This window comes from Mustelus asterias, chromosome X (assembly GCF_964213995.1).
Source record: "Mustelus asterias chromosome X, sMusAst1.hap1.1, whole genome shotgun sequence".
NCBI lineage: Eukaryota > Metazoa > Chordata > Chondrichthyes > Carcharhiniformes > Triakidae > Mustelus > Mustelus asterias.
In genome coordinates this window covers 2,571,097-2,588,509 of record NC_135834.1, presented here as the reverse complement: position 1 = coordinate 2,588,509, position 17,413 = coordinate 2,571,097, and the positions used below count along the sequence as shown (strand labels likewise).

Sequence of the window (17,413 nt, the reverse complement as noted above, 5' to 3'; positions counted from 1 at the left end):
CCACTACCACCCTCTGTCTTCTGTGACCAAGCCAGTTCTCCACCCATCTAGCCACCTCCCCCTTTATCCCATGAGATCCAACCTTTTGCACCAACCTACCATGAGGGACTTTGTCAAACGCTTTACTAAAGTCCATATAGATGACACCCACGGCCCTTCCCTCGTCAACCATTCTAGTCATTTTTTCAAAAAACTCCACCAGGTTAGTGAGGCATGACCTCCCTCTCTCAAAACCATGCTGACTATCGTTAATGAGTTTATTCCTTTCTAAATGCGCATACATCCTATCTCTAAGAATCCTCTCCAACAACTTCCCTACCACGGACGTCAAGCTCACCGGCCTATAATTTCCCGGGTTATCCTTCCTACCCTTCTTAAATAATGGGACCACATTAGCTATCTCCAATCCTCTGGGACCTCGCCTGTGTCCAGTGACAAGACAAAGATTTGCGTCAGAGGCCCAGCGATTTCATCTCTCGTCTCCCTGAGCAGCCTTGGATAGATTCCATCAGGCCCTGGGGATTTGTCAGTCTTTATATTCCCTAAAAAAACCTCACACTAAAACTACCAGTTTTACACTCTGCCAGTTTTACACACTGTGTGTCATGATGTGGAGATGCCGGCGTTGGACTGGGGTAAACACAGTAAGATGTTTAACAACACCAGGTTAAAGTCCAACAGGTTTATTTGGTAGCAAAAGCCACACAAGCTTTCGGAGCTCCAAGCCCCTTCTTCAGGTGAGTGGCTGAAGAAGGGGCTTGAGGCTCCGAACGCTTGTGTGGCTTTTGCTACCAAATAAACCTGTTGAACTTCAACCTGGTGTTGTTAAACTTCTTACTGAGTTTTACACACTGCCAGTTTTACACACTGCCAGTTTTACACACTGCCAGTTTTACACTCTGCCAGTTTTACACACTGCCAGTTTTACACACTGCCAGTTTTACACACTGCCAGTTTTACACTCTGCCAGTTTTACACACTGCCAGTTTTACACTCTGCCAGTTTTAAACAATTCCAGTTTTACAATGCGGCGGGCATGCAATGAAGCCAATCTCTGCCATCTGTCTATCATACCCGTCAGTTAACCTTTACCGCCCGCTACATTCTCGCTGTGTAACAGGCGACAAGTGGGATTCTGTATCTCCCCTCGACCCCCCCTCCCCCCTCACTGCCTACCTTTCCTTTGTTTCAGCGAGACAGTGAGAGATTAACCGAGAGATGCTGCCGGATCGAGGGAAGCCAATCGGGGGTGCTCCAGGTGTCTCTCACTGCGCGATGGGCTCAGGGAGTTACCTTTGCACCTTTAGTGCAATGAGTGCCAGCGCCCCCAAGGCCTTGTAGATAGGAAGATCCACTGCCAGAGGCCTGACACAGACCATTGTCCTATCATCTACCCCTTCCAAAAACCCACTGATCGACACTGAGAGTTACCAAAATTACCAGTCAGTCTGAATGCCTGAGGGGGCAATCTTACCGGCCCGTCACTCTTATACATCGGGAGGTTGCGGCGCAAGTGCATTCGTCCCCTCTAACTGTCTGCAGCCGGCTTCCCGCCGTGAATAGCTCCATCCACTCCTCCTACTGGCGGGAATCACACTTTGCCTCATTATTAACTCAAAGTGCCGTACGATTGCATTTGGGAGCTCGCCCAAAATGAATGGGCGCAATTCTTTCCCGTTTTCGCACTTGTTCGGCACTTTGTTCAGTCAGGTTGCCCCTGCTCCCTTTTGATAGCATTGAAGCGTTTTCAAAGAAGGTGAGTTTGAAATCTTTTCAGGTTTCAGGTTCCGCGTCCGGATGTCAGGTTTTTCGATCTGTTCCAGCTGTTGGACCTTGTTTTGAACGTATTTCCAGACCGTCTGTCAAATTTGCTTCCGGAACCTCTCAGGAATAACAGCGTTCTTCTGATTTTTGCAGGTGGAGAGATTGCGGATAAAAAGGACAAGAATAACCCCGATGATGCGAAGGTAACTCTATAGCTATGTCTAAACACGGCCAGTTAGCGGGAAAACACCTTGCTCAAGCACAAGGAAATGTGGACCAAAGATGTGTAGGTTAGGTGGATTGGCCATGCTAAATTGCCCCTTAGTGTCCAAAGATGTGTAGTTTAGGTGGATTGGCCATGCTAAATTGCCCCTTAATGTCCAAAGATGTGTAAGTTTGGTGGATTGGCCATGCTAAATTGTCCCTTAGTGTCCAAAGATGTGTAGTTTAGGTGGATTGGCCATGCTAAATTGCCCCTTAGTGTCCAAACATGTGTAAGTTTGGTGGATTGGCCATGCTAAATTGTCCCTTATTGTCTAAAGATGCGTAGTTTAGGTGGATTGGCCATGCTAAATTGCCCCTTAGTGTCCAAAGATGTGTAGTTTAGGTGGATTGGCCATGCTAAATTGCCCCTTAATGTCCAAAGATGTGTAAGTTTGGTGGATTGGCCATGCTAAATTGTCCCTTAGTGTCCAAAGATGTGTAGGTTAGGTGGATTGGCCATGCTAAATTGTCCCTTAGTGTCCAAAGATGTGTAGTTTAGGTGGATTGGCCATGCTAAATTGTCCCTTAGTGTCCAAAGATGTGTAGTTTAGGTGGATTGGCCATGCTAAATTGTCCCTTAGTGTCCAAAGATGTGTAGTTTAGGTGGATTGGCCATGCTAAATTGCCCCTTAGTGTCCAAAGATGTGCAGGTTAGGTGGATTGGCCATGCTAAATTGTCCCTTAGTGTCCAAAGATGTGTAGTTTAGGTGGATTGGCCATGCTAAATTGTCCCTTAGTGTCCAAAGATGTGTAGTTTAGGTGGATTGGCCATGCTAAATTGCCCCTTAGTGTCCAAAGATGTGTAGTTTAGGTGGATTGGCCATGCTAAATTGCCCCTTAATGTCCAAAGATGTGTAAGTTTGGTGGATTGGCCATGCTAAATTGTCCCTTAGTGTCCAAAGATGTGTAGTTTAGGTGGATTGGCCATGCTAAATTGTCCCTTAGTGTCCAAAGATGTGTAGTTTAGGTGGATTGGCCATGCTAAATTGCCCCTTAGTGCCCAAAGATGTGTAGATTCGGTGGATTGGCCATGCTAAATTGCCCCTTAGAGTCCAAAGACGTGTAGGTTAGGTGGATTGGCCATGCTAAATTGCCCCTTAGTGTCCAAAGATGTGTAGTTTAGGTGGATTGGCCATGCTAAATTGTCCCTTAGTGTCCAAAGATGTGTAGTTTAGGTGGATTGGCCATGCTAAATTGTCCCTTAATGTCCAAAGATGTGTAGTTTAGGTGGATTGGCCATGCTAAATTGCCCCTTAGTGTCCAAAGATGTGTAGTTTAGGTGGATTGGCCATGCTAAATTGCCCCTTAATGTCCAAAGATGTGTAAGTCTGGTGGATTGGCCATGCTAAATTGTCCCTTATTGTCGAAAGATGTGTAGTTTAGGTGGATTGGCCATGCTAAATTACCCCTTAATGTCCAAAGATGTGTAAGTTTGGTGGATTGGCCATGCTAAATTGTCCCTTAATGTCCAAAGATGTGTAGGTTAGGTGGATTGGCCATGCTAAATTGCCCCTTAATGTCCAAAGATGTGTAAGTTTGGTGGATTGGCCATGCTAAATTGTCCCTTAGTGTCCAAAGATGTTCAGGTTAGGTGGATTGGCCATGCTAAATTGCCCCTTAGAGTCCAAAGACGTGTAGATGAGGGGGATCAGTGGGGTAAATGTGCAGGGTTACGGGGATAGTATGGACAGGAACACCTGGGTGGGATGCTCTTTCGGAGAGCCGGTGCAGAGTCGATGGGCCGAATGGCTTCTTTCTGCACAGTGGGGTTGCTATGATCGGGTGTTTTATGTGACGGAAGGTTTGTGTGGATTCCCCCAACACAGATGATGAAGTCGACTCAAATGTCCCACTCCATGTCTCCAATTTCCGATTTCGATTCCAGCTTCGGGTGACTGTCTGTGTGGAGTTTGCACGTTCTCCCCGTGTCTGCGTGGGTTTCCTCCGGGTGCTCCGGTTTCCTCCCACAGTCCAAAGATGTGCGGGTTAGGTGAATTGGCCATGCTAAATTGCCCCTAAATCCTCCCACGAAGGAATTTTAAAAACGCAGATAGAAACTTCAATGGAATCAGGTTGTATCATGATTCTGAAAGGCGAGAATATTTGAGCAAAAGATTAAATGCCAGACATATATCCTTTTTTTAAATTCATCTATGGGACGTGGATGTTGCTGACTGGGCCAGCATTTATTGCCCATCCCTAGTTGCCTGAGGGTAGTTGAGAGTCAACCACATTGCTGTGGCTCTGGAGTCACATGTAGGCCAGACCGGGTAAGGATGGCAGATTTCCTTCCCTAAAGGACATTAGTGAACCAGATGGGTTTTTCCGACAATGGTTTCATGGTCATCAGTAGGTTCTTAATTCCAGATATTTTTAAATTGAATTTAAATTCCACCACCTGCTGTGGCGGGATTCGAACCCGGGTCCCCAGAACATTGGCTGAGTTTCTGGATTAATAGTCTAGTGATGATACCACTAGGCCATCGCCTCCCCAGTACGTGTCCGGTTCAGAAGTCGTGCTTCTTTGGTCGAATCTTCTCATGCAAAAACATTTTAAATCTTGTCTTTTTTCTCTCCTCGGACAGAATAAAAAACTGCAGCCGGGAATGAGGGGCGGTTTCGCACAGACGCACTATTTTGTGGCATTGTACAGATACAAAGCACAGGAGAAAGATGACCTGGATTTCCAGTAGGTTCTGTCTTAGCACTTTGTCCGCGAGCTCCCGTTCTACATTTCATTCAGTACAGGACTCGGCTAATCAGCCTCATACCAGGGAACGCTCCCATCATCTTCCCGTTATCCTTCTCGTCGTTTGTCCAGGTGTGGCACAGTGGTTAACACTGCTGCCTCACAGCGCCACGGACCCAGGTTCGATTCCCGGCTCGGGTCACTGTCTGTGCAGAGTCTGCACTTTCTCCCCGTGTCTGCCTGGGTTTCCTCCGGGTGCTCCAGTTTCCTCCCACACTCCAAAGATGTGTAGGTTGGGTGGATTGGCCATGCTAAATTGCCCCTTTATGTCCAAAGATGTGCAGGTTAGGTGGATTGGCTGTGCTAAATTGCCCCTTAGTGTCCAAAGATGTGCAGGTTAGGTGGATTGGCCGTGCTAAATTGCCCCTTAGTGTCCAAAGATGTGCAGGTTAGGTGGATTGGCCATGCTAAATTGCCCCTTAGTGTCCAAAGATGTGCGGGTTAGGTGGATTGGCCATGCTAAATTGCCCCTTAGTGTCCAAAGATGTGCAGGTTAGGTGGATTGGCCATGCTAAATTGTCCCTTAGTGTCCAAAGATGTGCGGGTTAGGTGGATTGGCCATGCTAAATTGTCCCTTAGTGTCCAAAGATGTGCAGGTTAGGTGGATTGGCCATGCTAAATTGCCCCTTAGTGTCCAAAGATGTTCAGGTTAGGTGGATTGGCCATGCTAAATTGCCCCTTAGTGTCCAAAGATGTGCAGGTTAGGTGGATTGGCCATGCTAAATTGCCCCTTAGTGTCCAAAGATGTGCAGGTTAGATGGATTGGCCATGCTAAATTGCCCCTTAGTGTCCAAAGATGTGCGGGTTAGGTGGATTGGCCATGCTAAATTGCCCCTTAGTGTCCAAAGATGTGCAGGTTAGGTGGATTGGCCATGCTAAATTGCCCCTTAGTGTCCAAAGATGTGCGGGTTAGGTGGATTGGCCATGCTAAATTGCCCCTTAGTGTCCAAAGATGTGCAGGTTAGGTGGATTGGCCGTGCTAAATTGCCCCTTAGTGTCCAAAGATGTGCAGGTTAGGTGGATTGGCCATGCTAAATTGCCCCTTAGTGTCCAAAGATGTGCGGGTTAGGTGGATTGGCCATGCTAAATTGCCCCTTAGTGTCCAAAGATGTGCAGGTTAGGTGGATTGGCCATGCTAAATTGTCCCTTAGTGTCCAAAGATGTGCGGGTTAGGTGGATTGGCCATGCTAAATTGCCCCTTAGTGTCCAAAGATGTTCAGGTTAGGTGGATTGGCCATGCTAAATTGCCCCTTAGTGTCCAAAGATGTGCAGGTTAGGTGGATTGGCCATGCTAAATTGCCCCTTAGTGTCCAAAGATGTGCGGGTTAGGTGGATTGGCCATGCTAAATTGTCCCTTAGTGTCCAAAGATGTGCAGGTTAGGTGGATTGGCCATGCTAAATTGTCCCTTAGTGTCCAAAGATGTGCGGGTTAGGTGGATTGGCCATGCTAAATTGCCCCTTAGTGTCCAAAGATGTTCAGGTTAGGTGGATTGGCCATGCTAAATTGCCCCTTAGTGTCCAAAGATGTGCAGGTTAGGTGGATTGGCCATGCTAAATTGCCCCTTAGTGTCCAAAGATGTGCGGGTTAGGTGGATTGGCCATGCTAAATTGTCCCTTAGTGTCCAAAGATGTGCAGGTTAGGTGGATTGGCCATGCTAAATTGTCCCTTAGTGTCCAAAGATGTGCGGGTTAGGTGGATTGGCCATGCTAAATTGCCCCTTAGTGTCCAAAGATGTGCAGGTTAGGTGGATTGGCCATGCTAAATTGCCCCTTAGTGTCCAAAGATGTGCAGGTTAGGTGGATTGGCCGTGCTAAATTGCCCCTTAGTGTCCAAAGATGTGCAGGTTAGGTGGATTGGCCATGCTAAATTGCCCCTTAGTGTCCAAAGATGTGCGGGTTAGGTGGATTGGCCATGCTAAATTGCCCCTTAGTGTCCAAAGATGTGCAGGTTAGGTGGATTGGCCATGCTAAATTGTCCCTTAGTGTCCAAAGATGTGCGGGTTAGGTGGATTGGCCATGCTAAATTGCCCCTTAGTGTCCAAAGATGTTCAGGTTAGGTGGATTGGCCATGCTAAATTGCCCCTTAGTGTCCAAAGATGTGCAGGTTAGGTGGATTGGCCATGCTAAATTGCCCCTTAGTGTCCAAAGATGTGCGGGTTAGGTGGATTGGCCATGCTAAATTGTCCCTTAGTGTCCAAAGATGTGCAGGTTAGGTGGATTGGCCATGCTAAATTGTCCCTTAGTGTCCAAAGATGTGCGGGTTAGGTGGATTGGCCATGCTAAATTGCCCCTTAGTGTCCAAAGATGTTCAGGTTAGGTGGATTGGCCATGCTAAATTGCCCCTTAGTGTCCAAAGATGTGCAGGTTAGGTGGATTGGCCATGCTAAATTGCCCCTTAGTGTCCAAAGATGTGCGGGTTAGGTGGATTGGCCATGCTAAATTGTCCCTTAGTGTCCAAAGATGTGCAGGTTAGGTGGATTGGCCATGCTAAATTGTCCCTTAGTGTCCAAAGATGTGCGGGTTAGGTGGATTGGCCATGCTAAATTGCCCCTTAGTGTCCAAAGATGTGCAGGTTAGGTGGATTGGCCATGCTAAATTGCCCCTTAGTGTCCAAAGATGTGCAGGTTAGGGGGATTGGCCATGATAAATTGCCCCTTAGGGCCCGATTTTACCATCGCATTGCACCCATTTTTGTGCACAAAAACCTGGTAAAGTCGGGCGTGAGGCGAGTAGCGCGATCCGCGCCGGTCTCCGCACCGGTTCCCCCCTTACCAAGGCCCGAAAATGGCCACGATCGGGACCGCGCCTGAAACGGGCGCGACGGCCATTTAAATGGGGAGAGAGAGACGGTTGGATGGAGAGAGAGAGAGAGACGGATGGATGGAAAGAGAGACGAATGGATGGAAAGAGAGACAGATGGATGGATGGAGAGCGAGAGATCGATGGATGGAGAGAGAGATGGATGGATGGATGGATGGATGGAGAGAGAGATGGATGGATGGATGGAGAGAGAGAGAGATGGATGGATGGATGGATGAACAGAGAGAGATCAATGAATGGATGGAGAGAGAGAGATGGAAGGATGGAGAGAGAGAGAGAGACGGATGGATGGGTGGAGAGAGAGATGGATGGATGGATGGAGAGAGAGAATGACGGATGGATGGAGAAAGAGAGAGAGAGAGAGACGGATGGATAGAGAGAGAGAGAGAGAGACGGATGGTTGGAGAGAGAGAGACGGATAGATGGACAGAGAGAGACGGATGAATGAATAGAGAGAGAGAGAGACGGATGGATTGATGGAGATTGAAGGAGACGGATGGATGGATGGAGAGAGGGATGGATGGAGAGAGAGAATGACGGATGGATGGAGAAAGAGAGAGAGAGAGAGACGGATGGATGGAGAGAGAGAGAGAGAGACGGATGGTTGGAGAGAGAGAGACGGATAGATGGACAGAGAGAGACGGATGAATGAATGGAGAGAGAGAGATGGATGGATTGATGGAGATTGAGGGAGACGGATGGATGGATGGAGAGAGAGAGAGAGACAGATGGATGGATGGAGAGAGGGAGAGAGACGGATGGATGGATGGATGGAGAGAGAGAGAGATGGATGGAAAGAGAGAGAGACGAATGGATGGATGGAGAGAGAAAGAGACGGATGGTTGGATGGAGAGAGAGAGATGGATGGATGGAGAGAGAGGGAGACGGATGGATGGATGGAGAGAGAGAGATGGATGGATGGTGAGAGAGAAATGGATGGATGGAGAGAGAGGGAGATGGATGGATGGAGAGAGAGAGAAATGGATGGATGGATGGTGAGAGAGAGATGGATGGATGGATGATGAGAGAAAGAGATGGATGGATGGATGATGAGAGAGAGATGGATGGATGGATGATGAGAGAAAGAGATGGATGGATGGATGATGAGAGAGAGATGGATGGATGGTGAGAGTGATGCTTAGATGACTTTTGAGGATGGGTAGATGAGTGCGTTGCTGCTTTATCCTCTTGCCTCACTGTACCTTTCTCTCTCCCAACCCCATTTACTTTGTGAACAAATATGAAACTTAAATTTGATGGCAAAAGTCTTTTCTTCCAAAAGATGTAAGCACTGAATCCTTACACAATCCCTCTGCTGCCTCTAACCATCCAAATGTTGCCTGGGAGAAGAGAAGTGATCGAGAGCACTCATTGGCTGTTTGCGCAGGAAATGGGTTTGGCAAGGGTTCCGAGGTCAAAGGTTAAACAAACATGGCAGAGAATAATCTGGATATTCCCAGAGGCACTTTCTGTAAACCTTGAGCAGAGGCCTCTCGGGAATGCGGGAGGCCTCACTACACCTGGGTGGTTGTACCCTCTCTAGAATCCAGAGTCGAAAGAAATGTGAGATTAATCTCCTGAACACAAATATCCGTGAGAGAGAAAAATTACCATCAGGGCTTGAAAAAATTGCCACTTAATTTCCATTTTCTTCGTGGGGAAAGTGGTCCCAACCAGAGCTGACACCTCTCATTCTTCAGAATCGCAGTTCACGAGGAGGTTTTAATGAATAAATGAATGCAGAATTGTAGCACGATGTGTTTGATGATAACGGAACGGTAATGGGCATTTCTGCTTCAATAATACAATTGCTCACGGCCCATCTCATGCCTTCTCTTCCAGGGCTGGTGACAGAGTAACTGTCTTTGACGATTCCAATGAGGAATGGTGGAAGGTGAGCCCTGTTAAACTTTAAAGTGTATTTATGAGTGTCACGAGTAGGCTTACATTAACACTGCAATGAAGTTACTGTGAAAATCCCCGAGTCGCCACACTCCTGTTCGGGTACACTGAGGGAGAATTTAGCATGGCCAATGCACCTAACCCTCACATCTTTGGACATTAAGGGGCAATTTAGCATGGCCAATCCACCTAACCCTCACATCTTTGGACATTAAGGGGCAATTTAGCATGGCCAATCCACCTAACCTGCACATCCTTGGACACTAAGGGGCAATTTAGCATGGCCAATCCACCTAACCTACACATCTTTGGACACTAAGGGACAAGTTAGCATGGCCAATGCACCTAACCTACACATCTTTGGATATTAAGGGGCAATTTACCATGGCCAATCCACCTAACCTGCACATCCTTGGACACTAAGGGGCAATTTAGCATGGCCAATCCACCTAACCTGCACATCCTTGGACACAAAGGGGCAATTTAGCATGGCCAATCCACCCTAACCTGCACATCCTTGGACACTAAGGGACAATTTAGCATGGCCAATCCACCTAACCTGCACATCCTTGGACACAAAGGGGCAATTTACCATGGCCAATCCACCTAACCTGCACATCCTTGGACACAAAGGGGCAATTTACCATGGCCAATCCACCTAACCTGCACATCCTTGGACACTAAGGGGCAATTTAGCATGGCCAATCCACCTAACCTGCACATCCTTGGACACAAAGGGGCAATTTAGCATGGCCAATCCACCTAACCTGCACATCCTTGGACACAAAGGGGCAATTTAGCATGGCCAATCCACCTAACCTGCACATCTTTGGACACTAAGGGGCAATTTAGCATGGCCAATCCACCTAACCTGCACATCTTTGGACACTAAGGGGCAATTTAGCATGGCCAATCCCCCTAACCTGCACATCTTTGGACTGTGGGAGGAAACTGGAGCACCCGGAGGAAACCCACGCAGACACGAGGAGAATGTGCAGACTCCACACAGACAGTGACCCGAGGCCAGGAATCGAACCCGGGTCCCTGGAACTGTGAGGCAGCAGTGCCAACCACTCTGCCACTGTGCCGCCGTGCCGCCCTAGTCTGGAGGAATAACCACGATGATCTCAACAGCCTTGTCTTGTGTGCTGTTTTCTAAGCAATGTTATTAAAATACTGAACACAGAAACATTGGAAATCCATGGACCAATGATTAAGGGGACCTGGGCTTGATTTTTGTGGAAACTGATCCAGAAGGAAGCTGGGAACGGGGGGCCAGAAAAGCTGTCCAGGCCTGGTTGGGGGAACATCAGCTCCTTCCCAGATTGAGTGTAGGTTAGGTGGATTGGCCATGCTAAATTGCCGCTTAGTGTCCAAAGATGTGCGGGTTAGGTGGGTTGGCCATGTTAAATTGCCCCTTAGTGTCCAAAGATGTGTAGGTTAGGGGGATTGGCCATGCTAAATTGCCCTTAGTGTCAGGGGGATAAAGCAGGGTAAATATGTGTGGTTACGGGAATAGGACTGAGTGGGATTGTGGTCAGTGCAAATTCGATGGGCCGAATGTCCTCCTTCTGGACTGTCGGGATTCTATGATTCTATTCTACTTGCTGTGATGTCAAACTGAGGCATTCACAGATTTTTACTTCTCTTACCTGTAGAAATTCAATCGGGCAACAGCTCTGCATTGAGTTGGTTCCAAACCCACAGTGTGGCACCCGATCAGCATTTGTTGTAATTGTACAGGGTGTTGGTGACGCCTCACCTGGAACACTGCCTACAGTTTTGGTCCCCTTACCTAAAGAAGGATACAGTGACATTGGAGGCAGTGCAAAGGAGATTCAGCAGGCTAGTTCCTGGGATGAGAGGGTTGTCCTATCAGGAGAGACTGAATAGCCTGGGTCTGTGTTCCTCGGGGTTTAGGAGAGGGATGGCCTGTTTCAAACATATCAGATCCTGAGGGGGTTTAACAGGGTAGATGGTGAGATGGTTTCACTAGTGGGAGAGTCTGGAACAAGGGGACACAGCTACAAGATAAAGGGCTGACCATTTGTAACTGAGCTCCGTAGAAATGTCTTCTTGCAGAGGGTGGTGAATCTCTGGAATTCTCTGCCCCAAAGGGTGCTGGAGGCTGGATCATTAGAAATATTTAAATTGGAGTTGGATGAATATTTGATAGATCGAGGAATAGAGGGCGATGGGGAAATGGCACAGAAAAGGAACTGAGATCGGCATAGATCAGCCGTGATCGTATTGAATGGTGGGGCAGGCTTGAAGGGCCGAATGGCCTACTCCTGCTTCTATTCCTTTCACAGTGGTTAGCACTGCTGCCTCACAGCGCCAGGGACCCGGGTTCAATTCCCGGCTTGGGTCACTGTCTGTGCGGAGTCTGCACGTTCTCCCCGTGTCTGCATGGGTTTCCTCCGGGTGCTCCGGTTTCCTCCCACAGTCCGAAAGATGTGCTGGATAGGTGGATTGGCCATGCTAAATTGCCCCTTAGTGTCCAAAGATGTGCGAGTTAGGTGGCTTGGCCATGCTAAATTGCCCACTTGTGTCCAAAGATGTGTAGGTTAGGTGGATTGGCCAAGCTAAATTGCCCCTTAGTGTCCAAAGATGTGCAGGTTAGGTGGATTGGCCATGCTAAATTGTCCCTTAGTGTCCAAAGATGTGCGGGTTAGGTGGATTGGCCGTGCTAAATTGCCCCTTAGTGTCCAAAGATGTGTAGGTTAGGGGGATTGGCTATGCTAAATTGCCCCTTAGTGTCCAAAGATGTGTAGGTTAGGTGGATTGGCCATGCTAAATTGCCCCTTAGTGTCCAAAGATCTGTAGGTTGGGTGGATTGGCCATGCTAAATTGCCCCTTAGTGTCTAAAGATGTGTAGGTTAGGTGGATTGGCCATGCTAAATTGCCCCTTAGTGTCCAAAGATCTGTAGGTTGGGTGGATTGGCCATGCTAAATTGCCCCTTAGTGTCTAAAGATGTGTAGGTTAGGTGGATTGGCCATGCTAAATTGTTCCTTAGTGTCTAAAGGTGTGTAGGTTAGGTGGATTGGCCATGCTAAATTGCCCCTTAGGGTCCAAAGATGTGTAGGTTCGGTGGATTGGCCATGCTAAACTCTCCCTCAGTGTACCCGAACAGGTGCCAGAGTGTGGCGACTAGGGGATTTTCACAGTAACTTCATTGCAGTGTTAATGTAAACCTACTTGTCACACTAATAGATAAACTTTACTTTGCTTTTTAATGTTCTTGCGTCTTGAATGGTGAAAACATTGAATACACAACAGTGTGCCGGGGAATAGTACTCAGTTACTGATTGCAATGGAAAAACGTATCTCACCCAAACAATTCTCCATTTCAGGGAAGGATTGGCGAAAAGTCTGGATACTTCCCAGCCAACTACATCATCAGAGTGCGTGCAGGAGAACGTGTCCATAAAGTGATCCGGTCATTTGTTGGCAATAAGGAAATGGGCCAAATTACCCTGAAGAAGGATCAGGTAGGTGGAGGATTCAGAATTCCATTTGCACCGACTGTGGGGAATAATCAAGTTGGACAGGATCAAGGCAGTGGCTAATCTTCCCTTCCCTGGTTTGCACGGTTAGGAAGTGACCAAATTTACTGGATAATCTTTTTCATTTGCAAAGTTAGACCCAAGGCAATGATCCCTGGAACGAAGAGCTTGTCGTAGGAGGAACGGTTGAGGACTCTGGGTCTGTACACGTTGAAGTTTAGAAGGATGAGGGGTGATCTTATTGAAACTTACAGGATACTGCGAGGCCTGGATAGAGTGGACGTGGAGAGGATGTTTCCACTAGTAGGAAAAACTAGAACCAGAGGGCACAACCTCAGGCTAAAGAGACGATCCTTTAAAACAGAGATGAGGAGGAATTTCTCCAGCCAGAGAGTGGTGAATCTGTGGAACTCTTTGCCGCAGAAGGCTGTGGAGGCCGGGTCATTGAGTGTCTTTAAGACAGAGATAGATAGGTTCTTGATTAATAAGGGGATCAGGGGTTATGGGGAAAAGGCAGGAGAATGGGGATGAGAAAAATATCAGCCATGATTGAATGGTGGGGCAGACTCGATGGGCAGAGTGGCCTCATTCTGCTCCTATGTTTTATGGTCTTATGGCAATGCTTGGGGGACTTGGGTTCGAATCCCACAATGGCAGATGGTAAAATTTGAATTCTGTACAATACCTGGAATTAAAAATCTACTGAGGTCCATGAACCATTGTTGTAAAAATATCCATCTGCTTCATGGATGCCCCTTTAGGGAAGAAAATGTTCCCAATGTTGGGGGGAGTCCAGAACTAGGGGTCATAGTTTGAGGATAAAGGGTAAACCTTTTAGAACTGAGGTGAGGAGAAATTTCTTCACCCAGAGGGTGGTGAATGTGTGGAATTCACTACCACAGAAAGTAGTTGAGGCCAAAACGTTGTGAGATTTCAAGAAGAAATTAGATATCGCTCTTGGGGCTAAAGGGATCGAGGGATATGGGGGGAAGGGGGGGGATCAGGATATTGAATTTAATGATCAGACATGATCAAAATGAATGGTGGAGCAGGATCGAAGGGCCGAATGGCCTCCTCCTGCTTCTAGTTTCTATGTTTCTATGTTATCTGCCGTCCTTATCAGGTCTGGCCCACATCAATGATCTGTACATCAGATCCACAACAATGAATAAAGATATAACCCCTCTGGTGCTGTTCCAACGACCTTCATTGATTCTCAAGTTTCTGACAGATTCTCACTATTGTTGGGGGGGGCACGGGGGTGGCACAGTGGTTAGCGCTGCTGCTTCACAGCGCCAGGGACGCGGGTTCGATTCCCGGCTTGGGCCACTGTCTGTGTGGAGTCTGCACATTCTCCCCGTGTCTGTGCGGGTTTCCACCGGGTGCTCCAGTTTCCTCCCACAGTCCAAAGATGTGCGGGTTAGGTGGATTGGCCATGCTAAATTTCCCCTTAGTGTCCAAAGATGTGCGGGTTGGGTGGATTGGCCATGCTAAATTGCCCCTTAGTGTCCAAAGATGTGCAGGTAAGGTGGATTGGCCATGCTAAATTGCCCCTTAGTGTCCAAAGATGTGCAGGTTAGGTGGATTGGCCATGTTAAATTGACAATATCAAAGACTATTTCCTCGGGTGGATGGAGCTATTACAAGGGGGCATAACTATAGGGTTCATGGTGGGAGATATAGGAAGGATATCAGAGGTAGGTTCTTTACGCAGAGAGTGGTTGGGGTGTGGAAAGGACTGCCTGCAGTGATAGTGGAGTCAGACATTTTTGGAAAATTTAAGCGGTTATTGGATAGGCACATGGAGCACACTAGGATGATAGGGAGTGGGATAGCTTGATCTTGGTTTCAGATAAAGCTCAGCACAACATTGTGGGCCGAAGGGCCTGTTCTGTGCTGTACTGTTCTATGTTCTGTTCTATGTTCTATGTTAGGTGGATTGGCCATGCTAAATTGCCCCTTAGTGTCCAAAGATGTGCAGGTTGGTGGATTGGCCATGCTAAATTGCCCCTTAGTGTCCAAAGATGTGCAGGTTAGGGGGATTGGCCATGCTAAATTGTCCCTTAGTGTCCAAAGATGTGCAGGTTGGTGGATTGGCCATGCTAAATTGTCCCTTAGTGTCCAAAGATGTGCAGGTTAGGGGTATTGGCCATGTTAAATTGCCCCTTCGTGTCCAAAGATGTGCAGGTTGGTGGTTTGGCCATGCTAAATTGCCCCTTAGTGTCCAAAGATGTGTAGGTTAGGTGGATTGGCCATGCTAAATTGTCCCTTAGTGTCCAAAGATGTGCAGGTTGGTGGATTGGCCATGCTAAATTGTCCCTTAGTGTCCAAAGATGTGCAGGTTAGGGGGATTGGCCATGTTAAATTGCCCCTTAGTGTCCAAAGATGTGCAGGTTGGGTGGATTGGCCATGTTAAATTGTCCCTTAGTGTCCAAAGATGTGCAGGTTGGTGGATTGGCTATGCTAAATTGTCCCTTAGTGTCCAAAGATGTGCAGGTTAGGGGGATTGGCCATGTTAAATTGCCGCTTAGTGTCCAAAGATGTGCAGGTTGGTGGATTGGCCATGCTAAATTGCCCCTTAGTGTCCAAAGATGTGTAGGTTAGGTGGATTGGCCATGCTAAATTGTCCCTTAGTGTCCAAAGATGTGCAGGTTGGTGGATTGGCCACGCTAAATTGTCCCTTAGTGTCCAAAGATGTGCAGGTTGGTGGATTGGCCATGCTAAATTGTCCCTTAGTATCCAAAGATGTGTAGGTTAGGGGGATTGGCCATGTTAAATTGCCCCTTAGTGTCCAAAGATGTGTAGGTTAGGTGGATTGGCCATGCTAAATTGTCCCTTAGTGTCCAAAGATGTGCAGGTTGGTGGATTGGCCATGCTAAATTGTCCCTTAGTGTCCAAAGATGTGCAGGTTGGGTGGATTGGCCATGTTAAATTGTCCCTTAGTGTCCAAAGATGTGCAGGTTGGGTGGATTGGCCATGCTAAATTGTCACTTAGTGTCCAAAAATGTGCAGGTTAGGGGGATTGGCCATGTTAAATTGCCCTCGTGTCCAAAGATGTGCAGGTTGGGTGGATTGGCCATGTTAAATTGCCCCTTAGTGTCCGAAAGACGTGCTGGTTAGGGGGATTGGCCATGCTAAATTGCCCCTTAGTGTCCAAAGATGTGTAGGTTAGGTGGATTGGCCATGCTAAATTGTCCCTTAGTGTCCAAAGATGTGCAGGTTGGTGGATTGGCCACGCTAAATTGTCCCTTAGTGTCCAAAGATGTGCAGGTTGGTGGATTGGCCATGCTAAATTGTCCCTTAGTATCCAAAGATGTGTAGGTTAGGGGGATTGGCCATGTTAAATTGCCCCTTAGTGTCCAAAGATGTGTAGGTTAGGTGGATTGGCCATGCTAAATTGTCCCTTAGTGTCCAAAGATGTGCAGGTTGGTGGATTGGCCATGCTAAATTGTCCCTTAGTGTCCAAAGATGTGCAGGTTGGTGGATTGGCCATGCTAAATTGTCCCTTAGTGTCCAAAGATGTGCAGGTTGGGTGGATTGGCCATGTTAAATTGTCCCTTAGTGTCCAAAGATGTGCAGGTTGGTGGATTGGCCATGCTAAATTGTCCCTTAGTGTCCAAAGATGTGCAGGTTAGGGGGATTGGCCATGTTAAATTGCCCTCGTGTCCAAAGATGTGCAGGTTGGGTGGATTGGCCATGTTAAATTGTCCCTTAGTGTCCAAAGATGTGCAGGTTGGTGGATTGGCCATGCTAAATTGTCCCTTAGTGTCCAAAGATGTGCAGGTTAGGGGGATTGGCCATGTTAAATTGCCCTCGTGTCCAAAGATGTGCAGGTTGGGTGGATTGGCCATGCTAAATTGTCCCTTAGTATCCAAAGATGTGCAGGTTAGGGGGATTGGCCATGCTAAATTGCCCCTTAGTGTCCAAAGATGTGCAGGTTAGGGGGATTGGCCATGCTAAATTGCCCCTTAGTGTCCAAAGATGTGCAGGTTAGGGGGATTGGCCATGCTAAATTGTCCCTTAGTGTCCAAAGATGTGCAGGTTAGGGGGATTGGCCATGCTAAATTGTCCCTTAGTGTCCAAAGATGTGCAGGTTAGGGGGATTGGCCATGCTAAATTGTCCCTTAGTGTCCAAAGATGTGCTGGTTAGGGGGATTGGCCATGCTAAATTGTCCCTTAGTGTCCAAAGATGTGCAGGTTAGGGGGATTGGCCATGCTAAATTGTCCCTTAGTGTCCAAAGATGTGCAGGTTAGGGGGATTGGCCATGCTAAATTGCCCCTTAGTGTCCGAAAGACGTGCTGGTTAGGGGGATTGGCCGTGCTAAATTGCCCCTTAGTGTCCAAAGATGTGCAGGTTAGGGGGATTGGCCATGCTAAATTGTCCCTTAGTGTCCAAAGATGTGCAGG

General features: G+C 47.7%; 1 protein-coding gene across 12 annotated transcripts in view; it reads left to right on the top strand.

Annotated features, from left to right (window-relative positions):
• The window catches only part of stac3 (SH3 and cysteine rich domain 3), a 79,127-nt gene that overhangs the window by 58,530 nt on the left and 3,184 nt on the right, over positions 1 to 17,413 (top strand). For all 12 annotated transcript variants that reach the window (XR_013495826.1, XR_013495825.1, XR_013495824.1 and 9 more), the window contains 4 exons: positions 1,918 to 1,967; positions 4,614 to 4,717; positions 9,440 to 9,491; positions 12,854 to 12,991. Coding sequence is in view for 2 of the 12 variants with exons in the window: in XM_078201210.1 (XP_078057336.1) it covers positions 1,918 to 1,967; positions 4,614 to 4,717; positions 9,440 to 9,491; positions 12,854 to 12,991 (344 nt within the window). In the remaining 10 variants the exon portion in view is untranslated. The remainder of the gene's footprint in view (positions 1 to 1,917; positions 1,968 to 4,613; positions 4,718 to 9,439; positions 9,492 to 12,853; positions 12,992 to 17,413) is intronic.